The sequence below is a fragment of the Molothrus aeneus genome, chromosome 8 (genome assembly GCF_037042795.1).
Source record: "Molothrus aeneus isolate 106 chromosome 8, BPBGC_Maene_1.0, whole genome shotgun sequence".
Taxonomy (NCBI): Eukaryota; Metazoa; Chordata; class Aves; order Passeriformes; family Icteridae; genus Molothrus; species Molothrus aeneus.
The window spans coordinates 8,469,434-8,489,210 of NC_089653.1; the positions used below are offsets into that span (position 1 = coordinate 8,469,434).

Here is a 19,777-nt window from a genome sequence, read left to right on the forward strand (position 1 = left end):
GCAGGAGAGGAGCAGGAGCCCGGCAGTGCCCACTCGGCTCTGGAAGTGGGAAGACTTAAACTGAAGTCCGCTTAAGCCTTACCAGCTTTCTCCTACTTGTAATGCGTTTTAAATCACCGAAAGGAGAATGCTGGGGAAGATAGGAGAGCAGGAGTTGGGTTGCTCTAGGGAGGAGAAGCAGCCGGGAGCTGTGGGCAGCCTCGTCGCTGGCAGAGCCCTCAGCGGCACGGTACGGCCCGGCCCGGCCCTCTTGGCTGCAGCGCAGCGGGCAGGGCTCGGCGATGCTAGCGGCGTTCGCTGGTACGCAGGAAAATGGGCTGTGAAGCAGCTGGACCCATACAGGAACGTACTGAATACTCCTACTAAATCCTTTTATGTATGGAATAACATGAGACTGTTACAGAAAAGAAACTGCAGGAACTCATATTTCCTAGTTTTTGTAGTTTCCCTCTACAGCAACCTACAGCTGCAAGCTTTATCTGCAAAGCTTGGCAAACTTGTGCTTTTGCCTACATTGGAAAGGAGAAGATGCAGCTTTTGCTGGTAAACTGTGGTTACTTTAAGCCCGCTGTGTGAAGTAACTGCTGTGAGGAGCCAGGGAAATTACTGTGTTTGCTTCACTGGCTCACTTTGCTTCTCCTCTGGTTAATAAGTATCTCCCTCTCCTGCCTGGCCTTTGCCAGTTAGGTCTGTGTGGCAGCTTCTCTTCAGAGGTGTGTGGCTCTCTGGGTGTGTTCCCTGTGTCGAGCCTGCAGCTGTCCGGATGACCTGGCAGGGAAAGCTGTTTTGTCCTTGTATTCCCCAAGACAGTATTGGGAGATCCTGGGATCTAAAACGCAAGCAAATTCAAGAGATTTGTGTTACTGCTTGTGAATTCCTTTGTTCCCCTCACCTACTCCTCATAAGTCTTTTCAGTCCTCCCCTTGGCTGCCGTGTCTCTTTTGTTAAGGCTGCAGGGAGAGCTATGCATGGGATCTGTTTAACATTACAGTGACTAAACTGCCCCCAGCACTCAAGGAGAGGAGGCCACAGAGCAGAGTGGGACAAACCCCTCCCTTGCACAGCTGGCCATGCTGTCCCTGATGGCCCCAGGACGTTCCTGGCTGCCAGGGCACTGCTGACTCATGTTCAGTTTGCCATCATCCAGGGCCCCCAGGTCTGTTTCTGCAGCACTGCTCTCCAGCCTCTCATTTCCCAGCTCATCTCAGAAGAGAACATTTCCATTAGGGGTCTCTGGCCATTCCACTCTTTCCATGACCAAGAAAAAGTGAAGAGAGATAGCATTAGTATTTAAACTCGTACTCAATCCTTTCCTTGTTACTGGTTGTAAGTGCCTAGCAAAAAAAGCATTGGCTCCAGAAGGAGCAATCAAGTCCTTTTCTTTGGACAGGGATAAGACAGACCCTTGAGAAAAATGCTCCAAATGCAGCTGTGTTCATATGCTGCAGTGAACTGAAGTGAGGAAAGACTTGTACAGTCAATTTTGGGCAAGGTAGGATGAAATGCTCCCTCTATTTCTTCTCACTTTTTTTTTTCTTTAATTATTTCTTTAGGACATTTGTAAGTGATTGTTAGGCCTGCCTACTGTGGTAGGGCGTGGAGGGGCTTTTGCCTTGATTTGCTATCTGAGTTTTTAGTTGGAGGTTGCTGAAACGACACACCAGCAGTTATTTTACTTAGCTCATTTGTGGAGGTATGTTAATTTCACTTTAGAGACTTGGGAAGTTTAAATGCTGAAGAGGCTTTGCATTGATTAAATAAAATGCAGAGTATCCTAAGTGACACTGACAGACATGGAGAAGCCCTTTGGGTTCCCTGGAAGCTGACTCTGCTTACCCTCTCTGTGTTACTGCAAGGCTTTAAAGAGAGAGAATTTAAAAGCTCATTTCATAAGAGCATGTTGAAATTCTCATCTAACATCAGCAAGATGATTTCGTTTCCAACTTTTTATACTGGAAGTTAGAATATACAGCTTAACAAGAGAAATAATGTGGACATAAAGTTGTACATGTGGTTATCCATCTGTTTAAATAGTTCTTAAAATATACTTGCTGTTCCATAATAGTAAAATAATTTGCTTATAGACTCTAGTTTCCAACTAGTTAAATTTTGTCTTTCACATAAATCCCAAGCTGGTTCTGTATTTGCACACTTCTCCAGTGTCCATGTGTTCTCTATTCTGGTGTATATTTTTGGGATGATTCAGAGGGGAAAGTTTCTTCTTTGCATACCTGGAGTTACTCATAAGGCTTTATCATCAGGAAGTGCTTTTTGTCTTAGTACTTCCCTATTGAGAGAACAAACATCTTGGTTTTGGAAGACAGGCAGTGGCACAGAGTTTGTAAGCTTAAAGAAAGATCTGGAGGTAACAAGAGAGTTTGACTGACTTCTAAGATAGAGTTAATTAGTGAAAAATAGTTGGTTCCTTTCTGCTTGTAAGCACCTCTGTTCTAACATTAGTGGTGACATTAAGCTGCATATAGAATGTTCACCGACTGCCTTAACTGGGAAGCCAGATTGAAAGGGGTCTGCTTTTGCTGTGCTGAAGTGCATCAATGGAAGATCTCACTGGTTACAAGTGTTTTTTCGAAGTTTGCAAAGGAATAGGCTGAATAATTTAGGCAGAATCTGTTGCTTTGTCTTCACTGACAAAATTAGTAAGTTGAGTCCTACTCTCTGAACAATAACGGTGTCCTTCTGCTGCTTATTGTCTCTGTACTCAAACATGGGCATGGTCTTACAGAAACGGGTAAATTTCATTTGGAAGCAGCATCTTCTCGATGAAAACACAGAACATCGAGTTACTTCATTCTGTAGCGAGCAACTTGGCTTCTCCCTAGGAGTTTTTTCCTTGCTTCATGACAAAACCTAAGTTAGGGACGAGTATAAAGCAGGTATCGCTTGTTATTACTGTAACACAACCTTTCCTCGTTGTAGCGCTGTTTCCTCGGCCACCTAGGGAATGCGTGATTGGAGCAGCTGGAAGAGGCAGTTTCCCTGCTGGGGACAGAGTCCCGCCGAGTACCGGAAAGGCGACGCGCGGCCGGGCAGGGGCAGCCCGGTGCCCGGCTCTGCAGGGGGCGCCGCGGGCGGGGGGCGGGGCCGGGAGGAGCCCGGGGCCGTGTCCCGTGTCCAGTGTCCCGCGCCGGGGGCGAGGGAGCGGCCGGGGGGGGTGCGGCACCGCCTCGCCGCGCCGCCGATGTGAGGGACGGGCAGCGGCCCCTTCCCCGCCAGCCCCGGACCATGGCGGCCCCCGGTAGGTGCCGCGGGGAAGCGGCGGGGCTTCTCCGCGCTGTGCTCCGGCGGGCCGCGGCTCTCCGCCGCTGCCCCGCGCCAAGCGGAGCGTAGCGGAGCCCTGCCCGCTCCCCGCGCGGGGCGGTGCCGCTGCGCGGCTCTGCGCGCCCCTGGCGCTCCGCGGCGGGCAGAGGGCAAGGGGGGTCCGCTCTCCGCGCTCAGGGAACCCCTGGCGCTCTTGAGAGCAACGGTGCCTCCTGCGCTCGTAGCCGGGCTGCAGCGCTTCCTAGCTCGCCTTGCTTAGCTTGTCTGGAGTTCAGGGCAGCTGCTGGCAGAGCTTTCCTGCGTCTGAAGTGCGCTTCGGCTTGGCAGATCAGCGAGCTCTGAGGGAGGGTGATCTGTAGGGTAATTTCCCCTGTCCGCCTTTACTACTTGCATGTTTTTTCTGTGATGTTTTATAGAGAAGTCAGTTTTTCCTAAATACTGCTTTATTCTTCAGCACCACTTTATTTTGGAGGTATGGCAAGGTGCTCCTTGCCACAGTGGCACAGGATCCCAAGCTGAGCTGGTTTGCCGTAATTGAAAGTGTTTTAGCTGACATATGTGCGGGTAAAACTACCTAGAATAAGAGCTGCAAACTGAAGGGGAGAGGGGTTTAGCCTGTATTGTGTAAGTCTTGCTAATGCCCAGTTTGCAAGTTCCTCTCTTTGCAGGGAAGTGTATGGGTTTTATCTAAAAAAGGAAAAAAAACGTGCCATTCTCAGGGTGTGAAGTAACATTTACGTTTCATTGACCCATATCTCCTTGTGAAGTAAAAATAAGCTAAACGGAGGCCTCAGGAGACTTGTGGGCAAAACTACTTTTCTCTTTATAAACAGAAGGTGATTTCACAGAGACCCTTAAAAAAAGAACAACTTTAGATTAACGTATTGTAACGCAAATCTCTTGTTCCTCTCTGTGGAGTTTGGTTTGCAGAAATTTTATCTGCTTTGATTCTGCTATTTCCTCTCGCTTGTCTACAGCATTTTATTTAAAGTGAAGATTTTCTATCCTAGTCGAGGTAAGAAGTCTCATGTGATCACTATTACTGTGCGTTCCATGCATGCAGAGAATGCATTTATTTCATCATACATCACTTAAATACACACACTTCACATACTGAAATGTGGAAGGTGCTGAGGACTTCTCTTAATGGCCCACCAGCAGTTTCTATGACTTCCTGGAAGTGCTCTCTCTTTTAAGAAGTCGATTATTAAGACTCTTTGAGTTGCGTTTCCTTTATACCATAGACAATTCTTTAAAGAAGAGTGAATTCCCATCTATCAAGGATTGTTATTTTGGATGGCATTATTTCTGTATCCTCCATACACATGAATCACAAATCACACTGGAACACGCTACATAATGCCTTTTCATATGTAGTCAGAATTGGAGATGGATTTTTTTCTGGCAGATGAAGATAAATTGTTTGCCACTGCGTATGGTCCTCTGAGTTGGAATGAAGGATTTAGTCTCAGGTTTTTTACCCGGTCTGTGGACAATGAGAGGTCATGATCTACTTATGAGAGGTATGTGAAAGATGACACAGAAAAGTTGTGTATTACTGCAAGCCCTGGATATTCTTTATGGGGCCCACAAGTACAAGGGAAAAGTTTATGATCTGTAAATTGAAAAAGGGTCAAACCTTTTGGCTTATGGAATGAAATAATAGATAATAACAGTGGAAAATGTAAGATAATAGTCTTACCCAGAGCTGATATGCCAGCTTCCCACAGAATTGTTTAGCTATTTCAGTGGTAATCAGAACCTTATGATATGGCCATTAACCACTATCACATGTTTGGGCTGAGCCTAAAGATTATCACCTCGCTACTTGCAGGCATAGTCTGGAGATGAGCCTGATTTGTTTGCTTCTCAGAGAGAGACTGTGAAGACATGACATGGTCATGCATGCTTCTATATGCTTGCCATGAGCATATGTGATTTTTACTGAATTGTTTCATCCTCTTCCATTCTATGTGTGGTTTGTGAGCTAGGGAAAGCTTTGTATCATGTCATTTGTGCTGTTTAATTTGTGGGGCTTACACTTCAATTACAGGTCTTAGGCATTTCTATGGTACTGGTTTGTAATCTCATCAGTCTGTTATCGTTGCTTTGTAGTGAAGTGTGCAGCTAAACACTGGAGAGGCAGCTACAACTGGAAAGCATTCCAAAGGTTATGGTTTATCACTGCAAACTACAACAGAACTGTGCCTTTACGATTTTCTATGAAGTAAATGAACATGCCCTGCAGTATTGTTAATAGTGCTAATATTTTGTAAACAGAGGCAAAAGTATTTTTAATACTCTAAGCTTAGGAATCCAGTAACAAGGTATTGTTAAAATTTAAACTAGATCACACTTGAGAGTGTGAAAGATAGACTTGCACCAGCCAACCATTTTTCTTCATCTTGCTGTTGTATATTGTGCTCATATATTTCTTCCTTTAATTGAAGACTTTCCCAAAACCAGCCTGTCAAAAGCATTGTCAAACCATCTATCTAAGGGCAGGGTTTAAGGAAATAAAATGTTTGGTGTTCACCAAAGGATTTTCCTATATGCTTACAAAAGGCAGAGTATACATTATGTTTTGAACTGTATTCTCTGAGTTTTTCTGATGTTTGAGGAATGTGAAAAACCTCCCTGAAGTGTTCTGTGTTCTTTTTACATGGTTCCCTGAGGACTGGACAGTAGTTAGTGCTGCAAAGGCAGCTATTTGGTTAGACAAATAGTAGCATGATCCAGGAAGGAGTGTCCTGAGTCACTCTTCTTTTAAAGGAGAATGTTGCAATTGAAGTTATTTCTAGGTTTTTGGGGATTTTTTAAACAGTCCCAATGCTGACTTAAGCTTATTTAGCTCTGCAAGACCCACTTCCAGTATTTTTGCTTATGAACATGGAGCATTACTTGGGCTCTACATGTGGAGTCAGTAATTTTATTTCTCAGTTCTCGTTTTAGGAGCACTGTTCCTCAGTTGATTGCATGTGTGTAAAAGGCTGTAGGAGGTGAGGGAAGAAGGCCTGAGGAGAGCTGGTACAGCTGTCTTAAGGGGAATGGTGTTCTTGTAGAGCAGTGCTAGCTGGGAAATTTCCTGAACACCAGAGGAAGTTCCTTCCTGCTGGATGCAAAGGTTGCACTGCTCTGGCAGAGAATTTGCAGTGAGTCTGTCCAGTCTGCATCCTTTATCTACATAGCAGAGAAGAGAGGGATTCTTGGATACTTAGTGCCCCTGCAGTGCAAGGCATGTTTAAAGTCAGTGGCTCTTCCACCCTGTCTCCAAGCACAGGTGCTTACTTTCATTGAAAGCCTGGAGAAGGGTATGTTGGCTCACAAGTGTAGTTGTGGAAGCTGTGTGCTTCCTAAAGTGAATGGCAGGATTAGTTGTTCCATTTTATAGAATGTTAAAGTGCCCAGGAGGCCACTACTAATTCTTCCAGAGACTGGAGGTGGGGCTGCTGCCAGAGAGAGCCTGGGTAGGACTTTAAGAGCTTTGGGCACACCTCAGAGAGTCATTGTGTGGTCTCCTCATCTGTTGAGGTTGGGCTTATCTGGCCGTGGTGCAATGCGTGGGCTCCATTCTCAGCAGACATTTGTGCTGTCCTTTCCCACTGTAGTGCATGTAAATCAACCCAGGGCAGTGGAAGCAGAAGTTCTGTGGTACATGTCCCTTTCTAGAATAAAACTTGAATTCTGCTTGGTTTTCAGGTTTTTGCTCGTGTAATTCTGTTGGTTTTGCCTGGTGGTGTTCAGCCACCATCAGTGATATGTTGGCAATGGGGGTGTGCTCACTGGTGTGAAAGCCATCTTTTTTCACAGCAGTTCTGCACTCTTAGGTTAAAGACCCCAAGGTTTTGAGTCCCGAAGACTCCACTTTGAGTTTGCTGGATCCTCTCCTTTGGTAATGTTGTTTCCTACAAGCCTCCATCTGTGGCTCAGGAGCTGTAGTCACTCCCAAACATGAAGCTGTCCCAGTGACTATGCGAGCCCTGCACTGCCCACGTTCTCCATAGCTAGGGTATCATCCTTTCACTGCTAGAGATTTCCTTATTTATGCAGGTAACTGGAACACTATTGGTCAAGCACTGAGCACATCTCCATTCTTCTCAATTGTATCACTTCTGCTGAGCTACTGTTTAAAGCTGTTAATTGTATAGTTTAGGGCTGGGGTCCCTCAGCCTAGACATTGTTTCTGCCTTAATTTCATAATGAAGGTTCTGGGGAAGGTGATAGAGTCAAGTCTTCAGAGGCTGTGGAATTTTGGTTGAATTTTTCTAAGGTGACTGAGAAACTGTCATCTTCAGTTCAGGTAAATTCACTCTGCAGATCCTCTTTTTGGCTGCCAAATTTTAGGCATTGCTCTCTGCTTTAATTGGAAAAAATTGCCTTTGCTTGCATCATGAATGAGATGAAAATGTTGACATTTAAAGAGTCAAACTGGAATTAGCAGACAATTTGTTAACAAGACTTTAAATGCTCAGCTCTGAAATTTACCGTGGACCTGAACTGTAAACTTCAATTTTGAGTAAACTGTTTCATTGGTAAATGAAAAATTAAATTTAGACTTAAAAGCTTCCTTGAGCTTGGTGGGAGAGCACTGCATCATGTCACACTGGTTGAATTTGCATCTACTCTTAGCAAGCTGTTAACATTTTTAAGTGTTTTTGTGCCAGAGCACTGAAATGCATGAGTCTGTAGGTAGAAGCTGTCTCTAGAGAATTATGGAAGAAGTCAACTTTGGTGGGCATATTTTGGCCTGTCTTGTGGCCACCACCATTGTATTAGTTCTTTCCCTCTGAAGAGAGTATTCGTCACTCCAAAAATTGTTGGGAAAGCTTTTGATGACAGTTTTGAGGAAGGACTCTAACACAGCCTTGTGGAATGTCTGAAGCCTGAAGGACAGAGTGGCTGTGGTGCAAGCACTGGGGCTGATGTTCCCTCAGTTGCATGCATGCTTTTCAGGCAGTTTGCTTTCTGCTGCAAAGAGAGCAAATATCTAACACCACGGGGGCCATAGTGACTTCCTGTAGGCGTTGTGTGACCTCATTTGTTATTTTAGGTGTGCTGTTATTTTTGGCGTCTGCTTGGGCATGTAATGATCTGCAGTTGCGTTGCAGAGACCATATAATTGCTTAAAATGATTTTAACTTTTCATGTGAGAGTGAACTCCCCTTTTCAAGCTAGTTTGTTCTGAAGGTCTGTTTTTTGTGGCTTTTTTTTTCCTTATCAGAATGCTTTAAATCTGTAAATCTCCACGTAGTTTGTTTCTCTTGAAACTACATAGGGAATGCTCTCCTTTATAGGAAGACCATTTTAATTTTTTTCGTTTTTAAGAATGAAAAAACTACTTAAATTTAGTGGAGTAGATGCAAGTAGGAGTTCATTCATCTTTAGAGTTGCTTTGTGGCGGTGAACACCTCACTTTAGATAGAGCTACTGTTCTTTTGAAATGCTTTGTAGCTTCTGATGGGAATTAGAGACAGTGCTGTGGGGCTTTTTGTTCCAAAGCTGTGGGTGAGTTCATGGTTTGAATTTAATCCTTTTTCTTGTGATCATCTTGCACCTGTACAGGAGCCCCTGGAGAATATGATGTGCTGATTGTGTACGCAAGTGACGCTGCTGAATGGTGTCAGTACCTGCAGAACCTCTTCCTCTTTATGTGGCAGGTCCGAAAGAATCGCATTCTGAGCTACCAGCTGCAAGACGACTCTGCCATCTCCCAGCAGGAGCTGGACCTGTTCAGCAGAAGTCGGAGTATCATCCTTTTGCTTTCTGCTGAGCTGGTGCAGAGTTTTTACATTCCTCACATCCAGCACAGCCTTCAGGAAGCTTTATGGCCCCCGTGCAAAGTGGTCAAGCTGTTCTGTGGTGTTACGGACTGTGATGACTATTTGACCTTTTTCAAGGACTGGGCTCGGTGGCAAGAACTCACAAATGATGATGAGCCTGATGCTTACCTTGCAGCTGTTGAGAAGGCTATTTCAGAAGGTAAGACCGTAGCTAGGAGCTGTGCTTTCTTCTTGGAGAAGGGAGATACGTGGTGCTGTTTATTCTTCTTTTTACACTGGTAAAGTGCTTTACTTAAAGAGCAAACTAAAGCAAATTGTCCAACTCTTGTAAACAAGAAAGTTATGCAAGCAAATTTTTCTGTGCCTGGTTGGTTGGTCCCTAATTCAGGAGAAATTACCAGCAACTCACAGAGAATTTCTGAATTTGAGGTTGTCTTGGGTGGCTGCTTTTGAAGCAAATTGAAAATGAAAACTTTCTATATTTAAAATTCTGTCTGTAAATATTGTATTCTGTAGTTTATTGACCCAAATCAATGGAAAATTGTCTTTTAAAAATTTATTTTAGGGAAAAGAATTATCTTTTTCTTCAAACTTGTTTCTGTTATACCAGAACCAAAATAAAGTCTAGTGTGTATTCTTTAGCATTGGGCCGAAAATCAAAGATGTAACCATACTGGCAGCAGATCACTTTGTTACCTATGATGAAAAGGCAGAGATTAATTAAGAATTCCACTGATGGCCTTAAAAATAACCCAGCCAGTCTGAAGGTGATCCCCTTGTAACTAATGTAGAGGACTTACTAGCACAGAAGTATTAAGAGCTGGAGACCACATAAGCCCAATGTACTGAGTTTTAATTGATTCCAAAATTTCCTAAACTCTAGAAGAGTGTGTAGAATTCCTTTCTCATAGTTTCTGTTGAAATGAAAGTGGAGAGCTCTGGGCAGTCGTGCTGGCCTGGGTATTTTTATGACATTGCCATAGGTAGGGTTATAGTGTTCTTTGTCAGCCTCAGCAAGACTGGAATCCTGTGGTTGCATCTTGGCTTAAGATTTATCTCTATTCCATGGCATAAGTGAGGCAGTGTGTCCAGTGCTGTGTGCATAAAGGCTCTGGAGTCTGACTTCTCACAATTGGATCTAATGTCTTTCTCCACCTGTGCTGCAAGGTAGCATGGGCTGAAGCAAGCTGTGCTTTGGCCTTATGTAGGTGTTCTGAAAGGGAGTTTGTGCTTTGGATTTTTATTGCTGTTTCTACATAACAAAAAAAAACAAAAAAAAACCCCAAAAAAATATCAGTTTGTTTTCTGTTTTCTCACTTTAATAAGCATACATTGATCTCAAACTGACTTCAGCATATATAGAAAACATTTGACTGGGAGAAAAAAAAAGATGTAAAACTAAACTCATTTGCGTTGGAGTCTGCTGTAACGTGTTCCAGACAGTTTGGTACACAAAGATTCAGAATTTCTGGACTTTGGTTACTGTTATGGCAGTCATAGCTGATGTGGCTGTCACCTCCATGCCATGTCAAGTTTGTGCACATCAGAGCAGTTGCAAAGGTGAGCCATCTACTGTCACTGTGGTTCTTGTGAAGGAAGAACCTATTTAAGATGGGCTGTTTTCATGGCCAAAGGATTTGGATTAATGTATCAGATTCTACTTCTCTGTGGGGAAAAAATTACTCTGACCTCTTCTATTGTGTGATTCTATACAAGTTCTGTGAATGGCCTCAAATGCAAATGTTCTGATGTTTCCCCTGAAGACAGACCCAGGTGTACATAGTTCCTTTTTTGGGTGAAACTGTGAAAACTTTCTTCTTGACTAGTTAAAAAAAAATCTACTGCATGATTTGGTTGCAGCATGAGTAACTTAAAATATTTTTGACAGCAGACCTCTCCCACAGAGTAACACGGCCTCTGCTCTGGTCTTAGTTAAATTTGAATTTTTCCTGATTAAGGCAGCCCTTAATTCTTACAGCACTTAGGAGAGAAAGTTCATGACTATATTTGAAATTATTTGGGTCTGGGTGTCTTCCTCTGGGAAGTTCTTCACATGCACTCACCTGTACTTCTAACAGCAGTGTCAAAACTAGGACTGATGCTAAAATTACTCAGCTTCAGCTTCCAAATTGCTGAATCCTGAGCTAGTGAGGCATGATACAGGTATACGGGATGCAGTCAGGGCAAATTCTTCTCCAGAGGCTGCACACTGGCCCTGTGCAGGCTGTGCTGTTGCCTCTAGCACAGCTGTTGGTGTTTAGGGCATCATGGGACTATGACACCCAGACACCACATGCTGAAACTTATGTTAATTTTTATTATTTTAGTATGAATTCAGAAATGAGGAAACATTCATCTAGCCTTGTTGACAACTGTGTGCTCATGCTGCCTCTTGCTCTCTTGTAGATGTGGTATTTTTACTTCTAAAGTTTCTCAATTCTGGCAAACTACAGAGAACATGAAGGTTTGCATTTGCAGGTACTCTTATTTGTGGTGAAGTTTTTTCAGACTATGCAATAACTATGCTAAGGGGATGGAAATCATAGAATTATTATGGCTGGAAAAGATATTCAAGATGGAGTCCAAACTACTAACCTAACACTGCTACCTGTACCACTAAACCATGTCCTTCAATACCACATCTACGTGGTTTTTTTGAACAGTTCCAGGGATGGTGATCCCGCCACTTGCCTGGGCAGCCTGTTCTGATGTTCAACCACCCTTTCAGTGAAGAAATTTTTCATAGTATCCAATCTAAGCTTCCCCTGAAGCAACTTGAAACTCTTTCATCGTGTCCATTGCATGTTGCCTGAGAGAAGAGAGTCTACAGCCTCCTCTCTGGTAGTTGTAGGAAGCAGTAAGTTCCCCCTGAGTCTCCTTTTCTCTAGATTAAACAACCTTGCTCAGGATGTCTCTGTACACACCAGCTCAGGTCCAGCAGTGTGCAGTGACCAGCTGCTGCTTAACCCCTCTTGCCTGGCCTGTGATAGCTCTGCTGTGTGCATTGAGCAGCTGGGAGTCTGAGCCACAGTCTGAGGCAGTGATCTTTCTCTTCCTCATGTATTCTCAAAGCTCATGTGACATTTCAATTGCTCCAGTGTATTTGTCCCTACCTATGTTGCTTTGAAACATTTCAAATTTCCCACTTGAAAAGCTGATGTTTCCAAAGCATTTACTAATTCATCGGTGGCTTTGAGCTCTCTGTATCCAAGCCATCTCTTGTGGGTAAAAACACTGGGAAGTCCACATCTGCCTGAGATGGCTGAGGTGGTAATTGAATATGACAGCAGCAGTGAACTGTGCTGCTGGAGGACAAGTGCAGCCTTGGCAGAGCTCTTGTGCACTCGAAGAGACAAGAATGAAAGATGAGTGCCAACAAACTTTTTGTGAAATAAGAGGGTCAGAAGTCAGTGTAAGGGAACATATGGTGAAGATGGAGGGCCTTGGGCAATTAGAAGGAGGATGAGAACTTTTTTTGAACTTTGTAGGTCAGGAAGAGCTGAAATGTTACTCCACCTTCAGAGGGGCTCATTAAGAGATGCTGGAGACCAAGGTAGTAAGCTTTTGTGAGAGGGAAATGGCATAAGAACCACATAAGCTGTGTAATTATTCCTCCTGTTCATGTCAAGGAATTGAATTAAATTCCTGGCTTTCTTCTGTTGCACTGATGAAACCACAGATGACACTTGAGATCATATTCAGGTTGGAAGGTACCTCTTGAGATCATCTAAACTTTCTGCTCAAGCATGGTTAAATAAAGCAGGTTGCCCAAAACCATTTCCAGTTGGGTTTTGAATGTCTCTGCAGGTGGAGACTGCAGCACTTCACAGCCTCTCTGAGCAACCTGTTCCAATGTTTGACCACCCTCAAGAGTTACAAAATGTTTTCTTGTGTTCAGATGGAACTTCATGCATTTTAGTTTATGCACATTGCCTCTTTTCCTGTCAGTGAGCACTATGGAAAAGTCTGGCCCCCTCTGTTTCATTTTCTGCTATCTTGTCCATAGAAGATTCCCCTGAGTCTTCTTTTCTCCAGGCTGAAGAGTTCCAGCTCTTGCAGCCTCTCCTCTTATGGAAGATGCTGTGGTTCCTTAATCATCTTTATGCTCCTGTGCTGGACTCAAGCTGTAAAGATAAACTTTGGAATAAGCTACTCAGAATTTAAGGTCATGTTGGACAGATGTTCTCAACCCAGATAGGTGAAGTTGTAGTACATGTGAGATTCCTTACAGCTTTTTGTTTCTGTCATTATTTGATTTGATTATTTGTTTACTTGTGCTAATAGTTGCCATTTAGGGCTAGAGACCTAAATTCACAAAGTATTTTTAAGCTTCATGGGAACTATCATGTGGTGTTTACTTCTCCACTCTCAGTGCTCTGTGGAGGAATATGTTCTGAGTAGTTCTATCTCAGCTAATTATATCCAACATTGACTTCTGCCAGCTTATTGGTCTCGAAGATGTGAGGTGGTAGCATGCAGTTCTCTCTCCCTCCTCTTTGAAAAATATTGATATTATAAAAGCGATATTTTTCTCTGTTCTATCTTGTTCAAACATAAGATGTGGTTCTTTGACCCTGCTCACTGAAGAGGAGCGGGTGAGCTATTAGTCAGCCTCTGGGTGCAGATGAGAGCCTGCTTTGTTATATGGGAGCTCAGCAGCCTGGCTGGTTCTCACTGCCTGTCAAGAAGAGGAAACTGTGACGCTCTTGCACAGGAGTTCAGGTTGAGAGAACATGCTGGTCGCATGCCTCTCTGTGCATGGGTATACATGACTGATGCTGGAAAATCAGAGACTTTAGAGAGCTGGTTAAAGCAATTAGAGAAACCTTAACTAAGCTCCCAAGGGATAGTGAGAGTTCTCTGAGAGAAATGCATGGATGTTCTTATCCATCTGTAGCATATGGGATCAAGCAGTTAAAATAATCTTCCCAGCTGCAGAGTTGATTAATTGTTTGTCATCAAGGTGTTTCATAAAGCCCAGATTATTTACATAAAAAGCAATACTTCATGGGTTTTCTTTTATAAAATTCAAGCAGTGCTAGCATAGGTACATGCTAACTTTCTAAATAGAGACAATTAAATGATAGGCCAGAAATAGTAAAGGACAGAAACTGTTGTGGTTAAGAATTTCAGACAATTATAGTCTTTATGCATCTTGTAAATACTAATCATATTTCTCTGTGGCTTGTGGTTCTGACAATCTCCTCACAGGTTGCTTTATGGTCTCAGACTAATTCTAGGTATCTGCTAATGAGAACTGCAAGGCTTTAAGACACTTGCTTGAAGTTAGAGCCCAGTGGCCATCACTGATCATATTCAAGTCTGGAGCAGCTGAAGTAATTTCTGAAAATCTCAATAGAAGTATGTGGTCAAGAAAAAGACGCATCGGAGAGCAGGTCTGGAAAGATGTATGGAACAGAATTGAGGTTATTTCACAGACCCTTTGTGTGTACTTGGACAGTTGTTTTACTTCCAGGGTTACATTTTGTAAGATTTTTATAGCAGTTTGTTATTACCTCAGAAAACTTTTGACATGTTTTTCAAAAGTGACTTGAGAATAACAGTGTATCTTGAGTTTCCCATGGGGAAGTTTGACCAGTGGCATAGGATGACCTTAGTATAGAGTGCTGCAAGAGTGTCTGCCTCATTCTCCACCTTTCATCTGTCTGATTGGGTGTGGTGTTGGACTACAAGGGTGGTATTCCAAGAGAAATTATTCAAAGGAGGGGCAAGGCATGACTGCCCTTGCAGTGGTAATGTGGTCTTAGATTTACTGGAGCCACTTGTAGAACCACACGTTCAGTCAAACAGTGACTGGTGGGATGTTTCCAAACAGCTGCCCAGCTCTCTGACATGGAGTTCCAGGTTTGTTGGCTTTTATGGGGATTGTCTTTTCTGTCATACAGGCATTACATATTGCACTTAAATTGGAGCAAGGAGGTATACTGCAAGAGGAGATGATGAATTAGCTGTCTGGATGTTCATGTTTCTTAGCCATGGCTTCTCAGGAAGGCTTGAATCAGTGATGGATATCATGTGATTCTTGGCACCCGTGAAAGTGGTTAGAGGTATTCATATGCCTTGTCAGTATGTGTTGTCTCTTTCTGCCAGAAGTAGTGGAAGTGAACTATCCCAGCCTCTCTTGCTTGAGATTTTGGTCGTGTACACAATGTCTGTTGTCTGGGTAGCCAGAACCCTGCTTCTTCCTCAATGTCTTCCCTATCTCTGTCCTGTTCCTGTGCACCCCAGCTAGTTCTTAAAGTTTATATGCTTGATCCAGTCGCAAATTGACTGCTAGACCTGCAAGAACCTCAGCAGAAATTGACAGTCAAATGCACTTTGTTTCCTTGATGGGGGATGAGAAATAGTTCATTGTAGTTTTAAACTTTGCACGACATGCGAAACATGACTATGCTCTTCATAGAATTGAAAATCTGTTTGTAGGTGCTGTGCTTGTAGATGAGCTGCTTGGGGTGAGGAGTTTGGAGAGAAGAGAGAGATGTCCCATAAATTTTTTTTGTTCTGTATGGACAGTTTTACAAAGTCCTAAATATTCCTGTGTTTTGTTTTTCACACTGCTGTTTTTCTGCCTGCTTCTCTCCACTTAGTTGAAACGGGAAGTGTTGCTACAGTATCGCCCAGTTCTGAGGGTTTATCACAAGATGTTGCTGTGATGCGCGTTCATCTCCTTGGTGAAGCAGGGGCTCTGATGTTGGCATGATGAGAGATAACTTTCCCTGCTTTCCCCAACTACTTGCCAGTACTTTGTCTGCTTCTTGCAAATGTAGCTGTAGTTGTTCTGGGAGACTTAATGTCCTTATTAGCACTTCAGAAAGGACACTGGCCAGTTGCAAGCTTCAGGTAAAAGCAGGAGCTCTCTTTGAGCTCCTGCTCTAAGCATAGTGAGGTCTGTGCTTAAAGTCTAAGGCCTTGTGAGAGCTAATTGTCTCAACTGGTTGATGGACAGAATGGGAGGTGTTTGCAGATGTCAGTGAGGGGCTGGTCTGCCCACACAGAACTTAAGAGACAAGCTGTTGCCCAGTTGTGCCATTAGTTGGGCATAACTAATATCTGGGTGACAGAGTGCTCTGGACAGACTGCTGACTTCTTCCAAGCATTCACATGTCCTCTGGTGTGAGGGCTGACTTGTGAGAAACCACAGCTGTCAGCTCCATGCCGATTGGCCGCCAGCTTTGCCAGGAGGAAATGGATGATAGGGAGAGCTGTGTGCTCTACAGCAGCAGGTTAAAATAACTGGCTGCTTCATAGGAGTTTCTAAAGCTGCTAAATGGCTCTTGAAGCACATGTCCATGCCTGTGTTTCCCCTGGGCTTTTCCCTGGGGTGAGTGTCTGCAGGACAGCTGTGCAGGGGGCCCAGCAGGGCAGGCAAGAAGAGCATGAGGCTGCTCTCTGCAGCTCAGCTGCTGATACATCCTGGAGGGGTGCATGTTCTTCAAGGGGAAATGTGGTTGGGTTTCTTGGACCACATCTCCTCCCCTTGCTGCTATTCTCACAAGTATTTCACAGACCGTCAAGTGAGGCCTGAGGGAGCCTTTGTTTCAAAGGGAGCAGAAAAGGAGAACCTCTTATAACCATGAGTGTTGACCTACAGCACATGCTCATGGAGAAGCTTAATTCAGGTATTCACTTAACTTTAATAAGTCTGTTGCTTTCCTCAGTGATGGCTTCTCTAGGCTGCCTGTAATTGCACTTTTATAACTGCTGAGTCTGTGTATGCAAATGGGTTGTCATTACTCAGGTATCTTAGTGGGTGGGAAACCTGCTCTAACAATGCTTTAGAGCATGGATATTATCAAGTGTTATGGGATGATTTCCTCTTCCAGACCTTGCATGTTCACGAGTCAGTCACTAGCACATGACTGGAACTTCAAGATGAATCATAGGATCACCTCACTGCTGATGTGGGAATTTGGTACTTCGCAATTTCAGTATTTTCTGAATGAAAAAACAGATGAATAATTCATACCTGAAACTGAATGCCTGTTCCTTCAGCTTTTAATCCAATTACTGATTAACATTGTGCGCTTGTTCCTGTATTACCTAACAGCTCTGTGTTCACATGACCTCCAGGCAGTCAACTCTGTTACAAGAATGCAGAAGTGCAATGCCAGAACTTCTTAAAAGCTCTAGTTATTCTTTATTTGCTAAATGGTTTCTAGTATCAAATAACACTGCTAAGGCAGAGAGACCTGGGGTCTTGTTCTCTCCTTGCCACCCCTCTTATCCTTGCTTGCTGTGTATATTGTAGCTGAGATCCATAGCTTTGGTTTGATTTTTCTCTGAAAAATCACGTTGGCCAAGTGAGGTAAAAATTAACACACTAATGGTTCTGTGTTGGGTTGGGGATGAAGCCCTGAGGATCAGGATGCTGGCAAGTGTCTATTTGTGCATATGTTGCAGGAACATCAATATCTTACTGTAGAGCAAGAGGGTCATCATTGGCTCTCTCATCTGCTGTGAACTTAGTGAACTCTTTCTGACTTAGTCATATTGGAAGTAACCAACAGAGATTACAGAGACACTAACCTAGTAACAGTTGCCTCTTCTCCCCAAAAGGCATGGCATCTTGCTCTGCATATGCCAAACACCTGAATTGATGGCTATCATATAAGGGAAGGTTGTGGGACCAGTGCTTTTTCTCCTCTATGCAGCAGGGTAGCCTGGGACTCCCAGGTGGGAGTAGTCCATGTTTCTCTAAGAGAATGATTGCCAAAATGTGTCTGGTTCTTGCAGCTGATGACTTTGAACAGTACCAATTGAAATACTGAGTTAAGGAATATAATGCCTCAGTTAATTTTCTAATACTTGGTACTAGTCTGAAAATCCCAAAGACCACCTTCAATACAGCTTTCAGCCTTGTGTCAAAGCAGTTGCTTAGCCAAATCTTCAGATTTGGTTCGGTATTAAAATCTGTTTGCTAAATTACATATACTGTTCAAGGTTTGTTTAAGAAATGTTGATGTTAGTGGTCATGCCTTATTTAAGCTTCAGAGCTGCAAATTTTTGGCTCTCTTCTTTCTACAGCAAACATTAATGCAGCAATCTACTTGTACTCATGTGAGTAGGCATATATGCCATGTGGAGAGATTCACATACTTAGTTAAGTGTGTGTGCCCCAAAATTTGTGAAAAAAAAGTCACCTGAATGTTTTGCTAAAGTTTTGTGGCTTAAAACTTGTCTCCTGAAAGCAAGGTTGATTTCTCATAATTCCTAAAATCCCATTTAAATGAATTGAAAATACCTTTTAAAGAATTGTGTGACAAAGCACTTCTAATATCCTAAGTTTAAGTCTTTGGTGGCAATATTATTATTGCCATATAATTATGAAGATGTCTACATTATAGTTTCTGACTGGCTTCTAGCTTCAGTTTGAAACTAGGAAGATCTGAACTCCTAATGGTGGCCCACTCTATAATTATTTTGGCTCTCTTGATTTGTGGAAAATTGATATGCTTGAAGATTGGAGGATTCTGAGTGAAATCTGAATTCTTGGCAGCTTTACTGTATAGATGCCACAGGTTTGACAGCCCAGTTCATCACTTAGGTTTTTCCCATCAGGACTGAGCATTTTAAATAGAATATTTCTTACTAATATAAGAAGAATGACAATCCAAGTCTGAGATTTTATCTGGTAAATGATTTGTACTACTCTTTACAGATTTGTTTTTTTACTAAGTAGTAAATAACATGTAAATTCAAAAATGTTGTCTTAAATCCTTGACTGCTTCAGAGGCTTATAAAGTTTGGGAAATTCTGACCACAGGGGATAGTTTTAAGAAGTCATTATAGTCTTCTGACAAAGTGGAGTCAGTGACTTTGGCCTTGTGTTCTGGGAGACGGGGGGGGGGGGGGGGGCGAATGGTGTGAATCAAGAAGTAGAAACTGGCTAAAAAAGTGTTCTGTACTAAGTAGCTACGTAATTGTCTTTGGTTTCCTTTCTCTAGCTGAGAAAAGTATTTCCTGGCAGGGATAGATAATTTTTTTCAGCCAGTGGTATCAATTCAGTTTGTTTGCGCTTCTATCAATATCCATGCTGGTTTTGGGAATTGAGAGTGAGAACATTGTTTTGTACACACATATTGTTGGCTTACATGTGTTAATTCTGCTCTTGATTCTGTTTAAGTAAAGTTCTGTTACTTTTCAATGCAAAGGTTTCAATTTCACTCTTGTATAGATACTGGAGCTTATGGTTCTTGCCCAAGGAACAGAACCCCTTCAGACTTCTGCTTCATGTTTTATTTTTTGATGCAATAATCAAAGTTGGGGAGTTGGGGTAAGCAGCACTGAGAAAACTAAAGATGCTAGTGAAATGACAAACATTGGTTATCATGTTTTATTTTAGGAAAGTAAGACTAAAGGCTGCTGCCATTCTTAGAGTATATCAGAGTGCTGCTTGAGTCAGATGAGTTCAGATGCTGACCATTCTTATATTAGACGTTCACATGCTGATTTTCCTGTTTAACATGAGGGGACTATCCAGCTCAGCAGAGTGCCACTGTTGTTTGCTCTGTAAGCATATTCAGTGCTACTCTACTGATTTCATGTCTTTGTTAATTTCCTCCTCATATCCTCTTAAGGGGGAAAAAAAGAGGAAACACTCTAGTTTCCCTTTCTTCAACTAGATCCCCTTTTCTGAGCATTACTTTGAGAGGAATAGCAAGTTCCATCCCACCACGTTCATAGCTGTTTTTTAGGAT

General features: G+C 42.9%; 1 protein-coding gene across 1 annotated transcript in view; it reads left to right on the top strand.

Moving 5' to 3' along the window:
• The first annotated feature begins 8,894 nt into the window (after positions 1–8,894).
• PIK3AP1 (phosphoinositide-3-kinase adaptor protein 1) overlaps positions 8,895–19,777 on the top strand; it is a 28,475-nt gene continuing 17,592 nt past the window's right edge. The window contains exon 1 of the mRNA XM_066554855.1: positions 8,895–9,258. Within this exon, the coding sequence (XP_066410952.1) occupies positions 8,928–9,258 (331 nt within the window). The 5' untranslated portion in view covers positions 8,895–8,927. The remainder of the gene's footprint in view (positions 9,259–19,777) is intronic.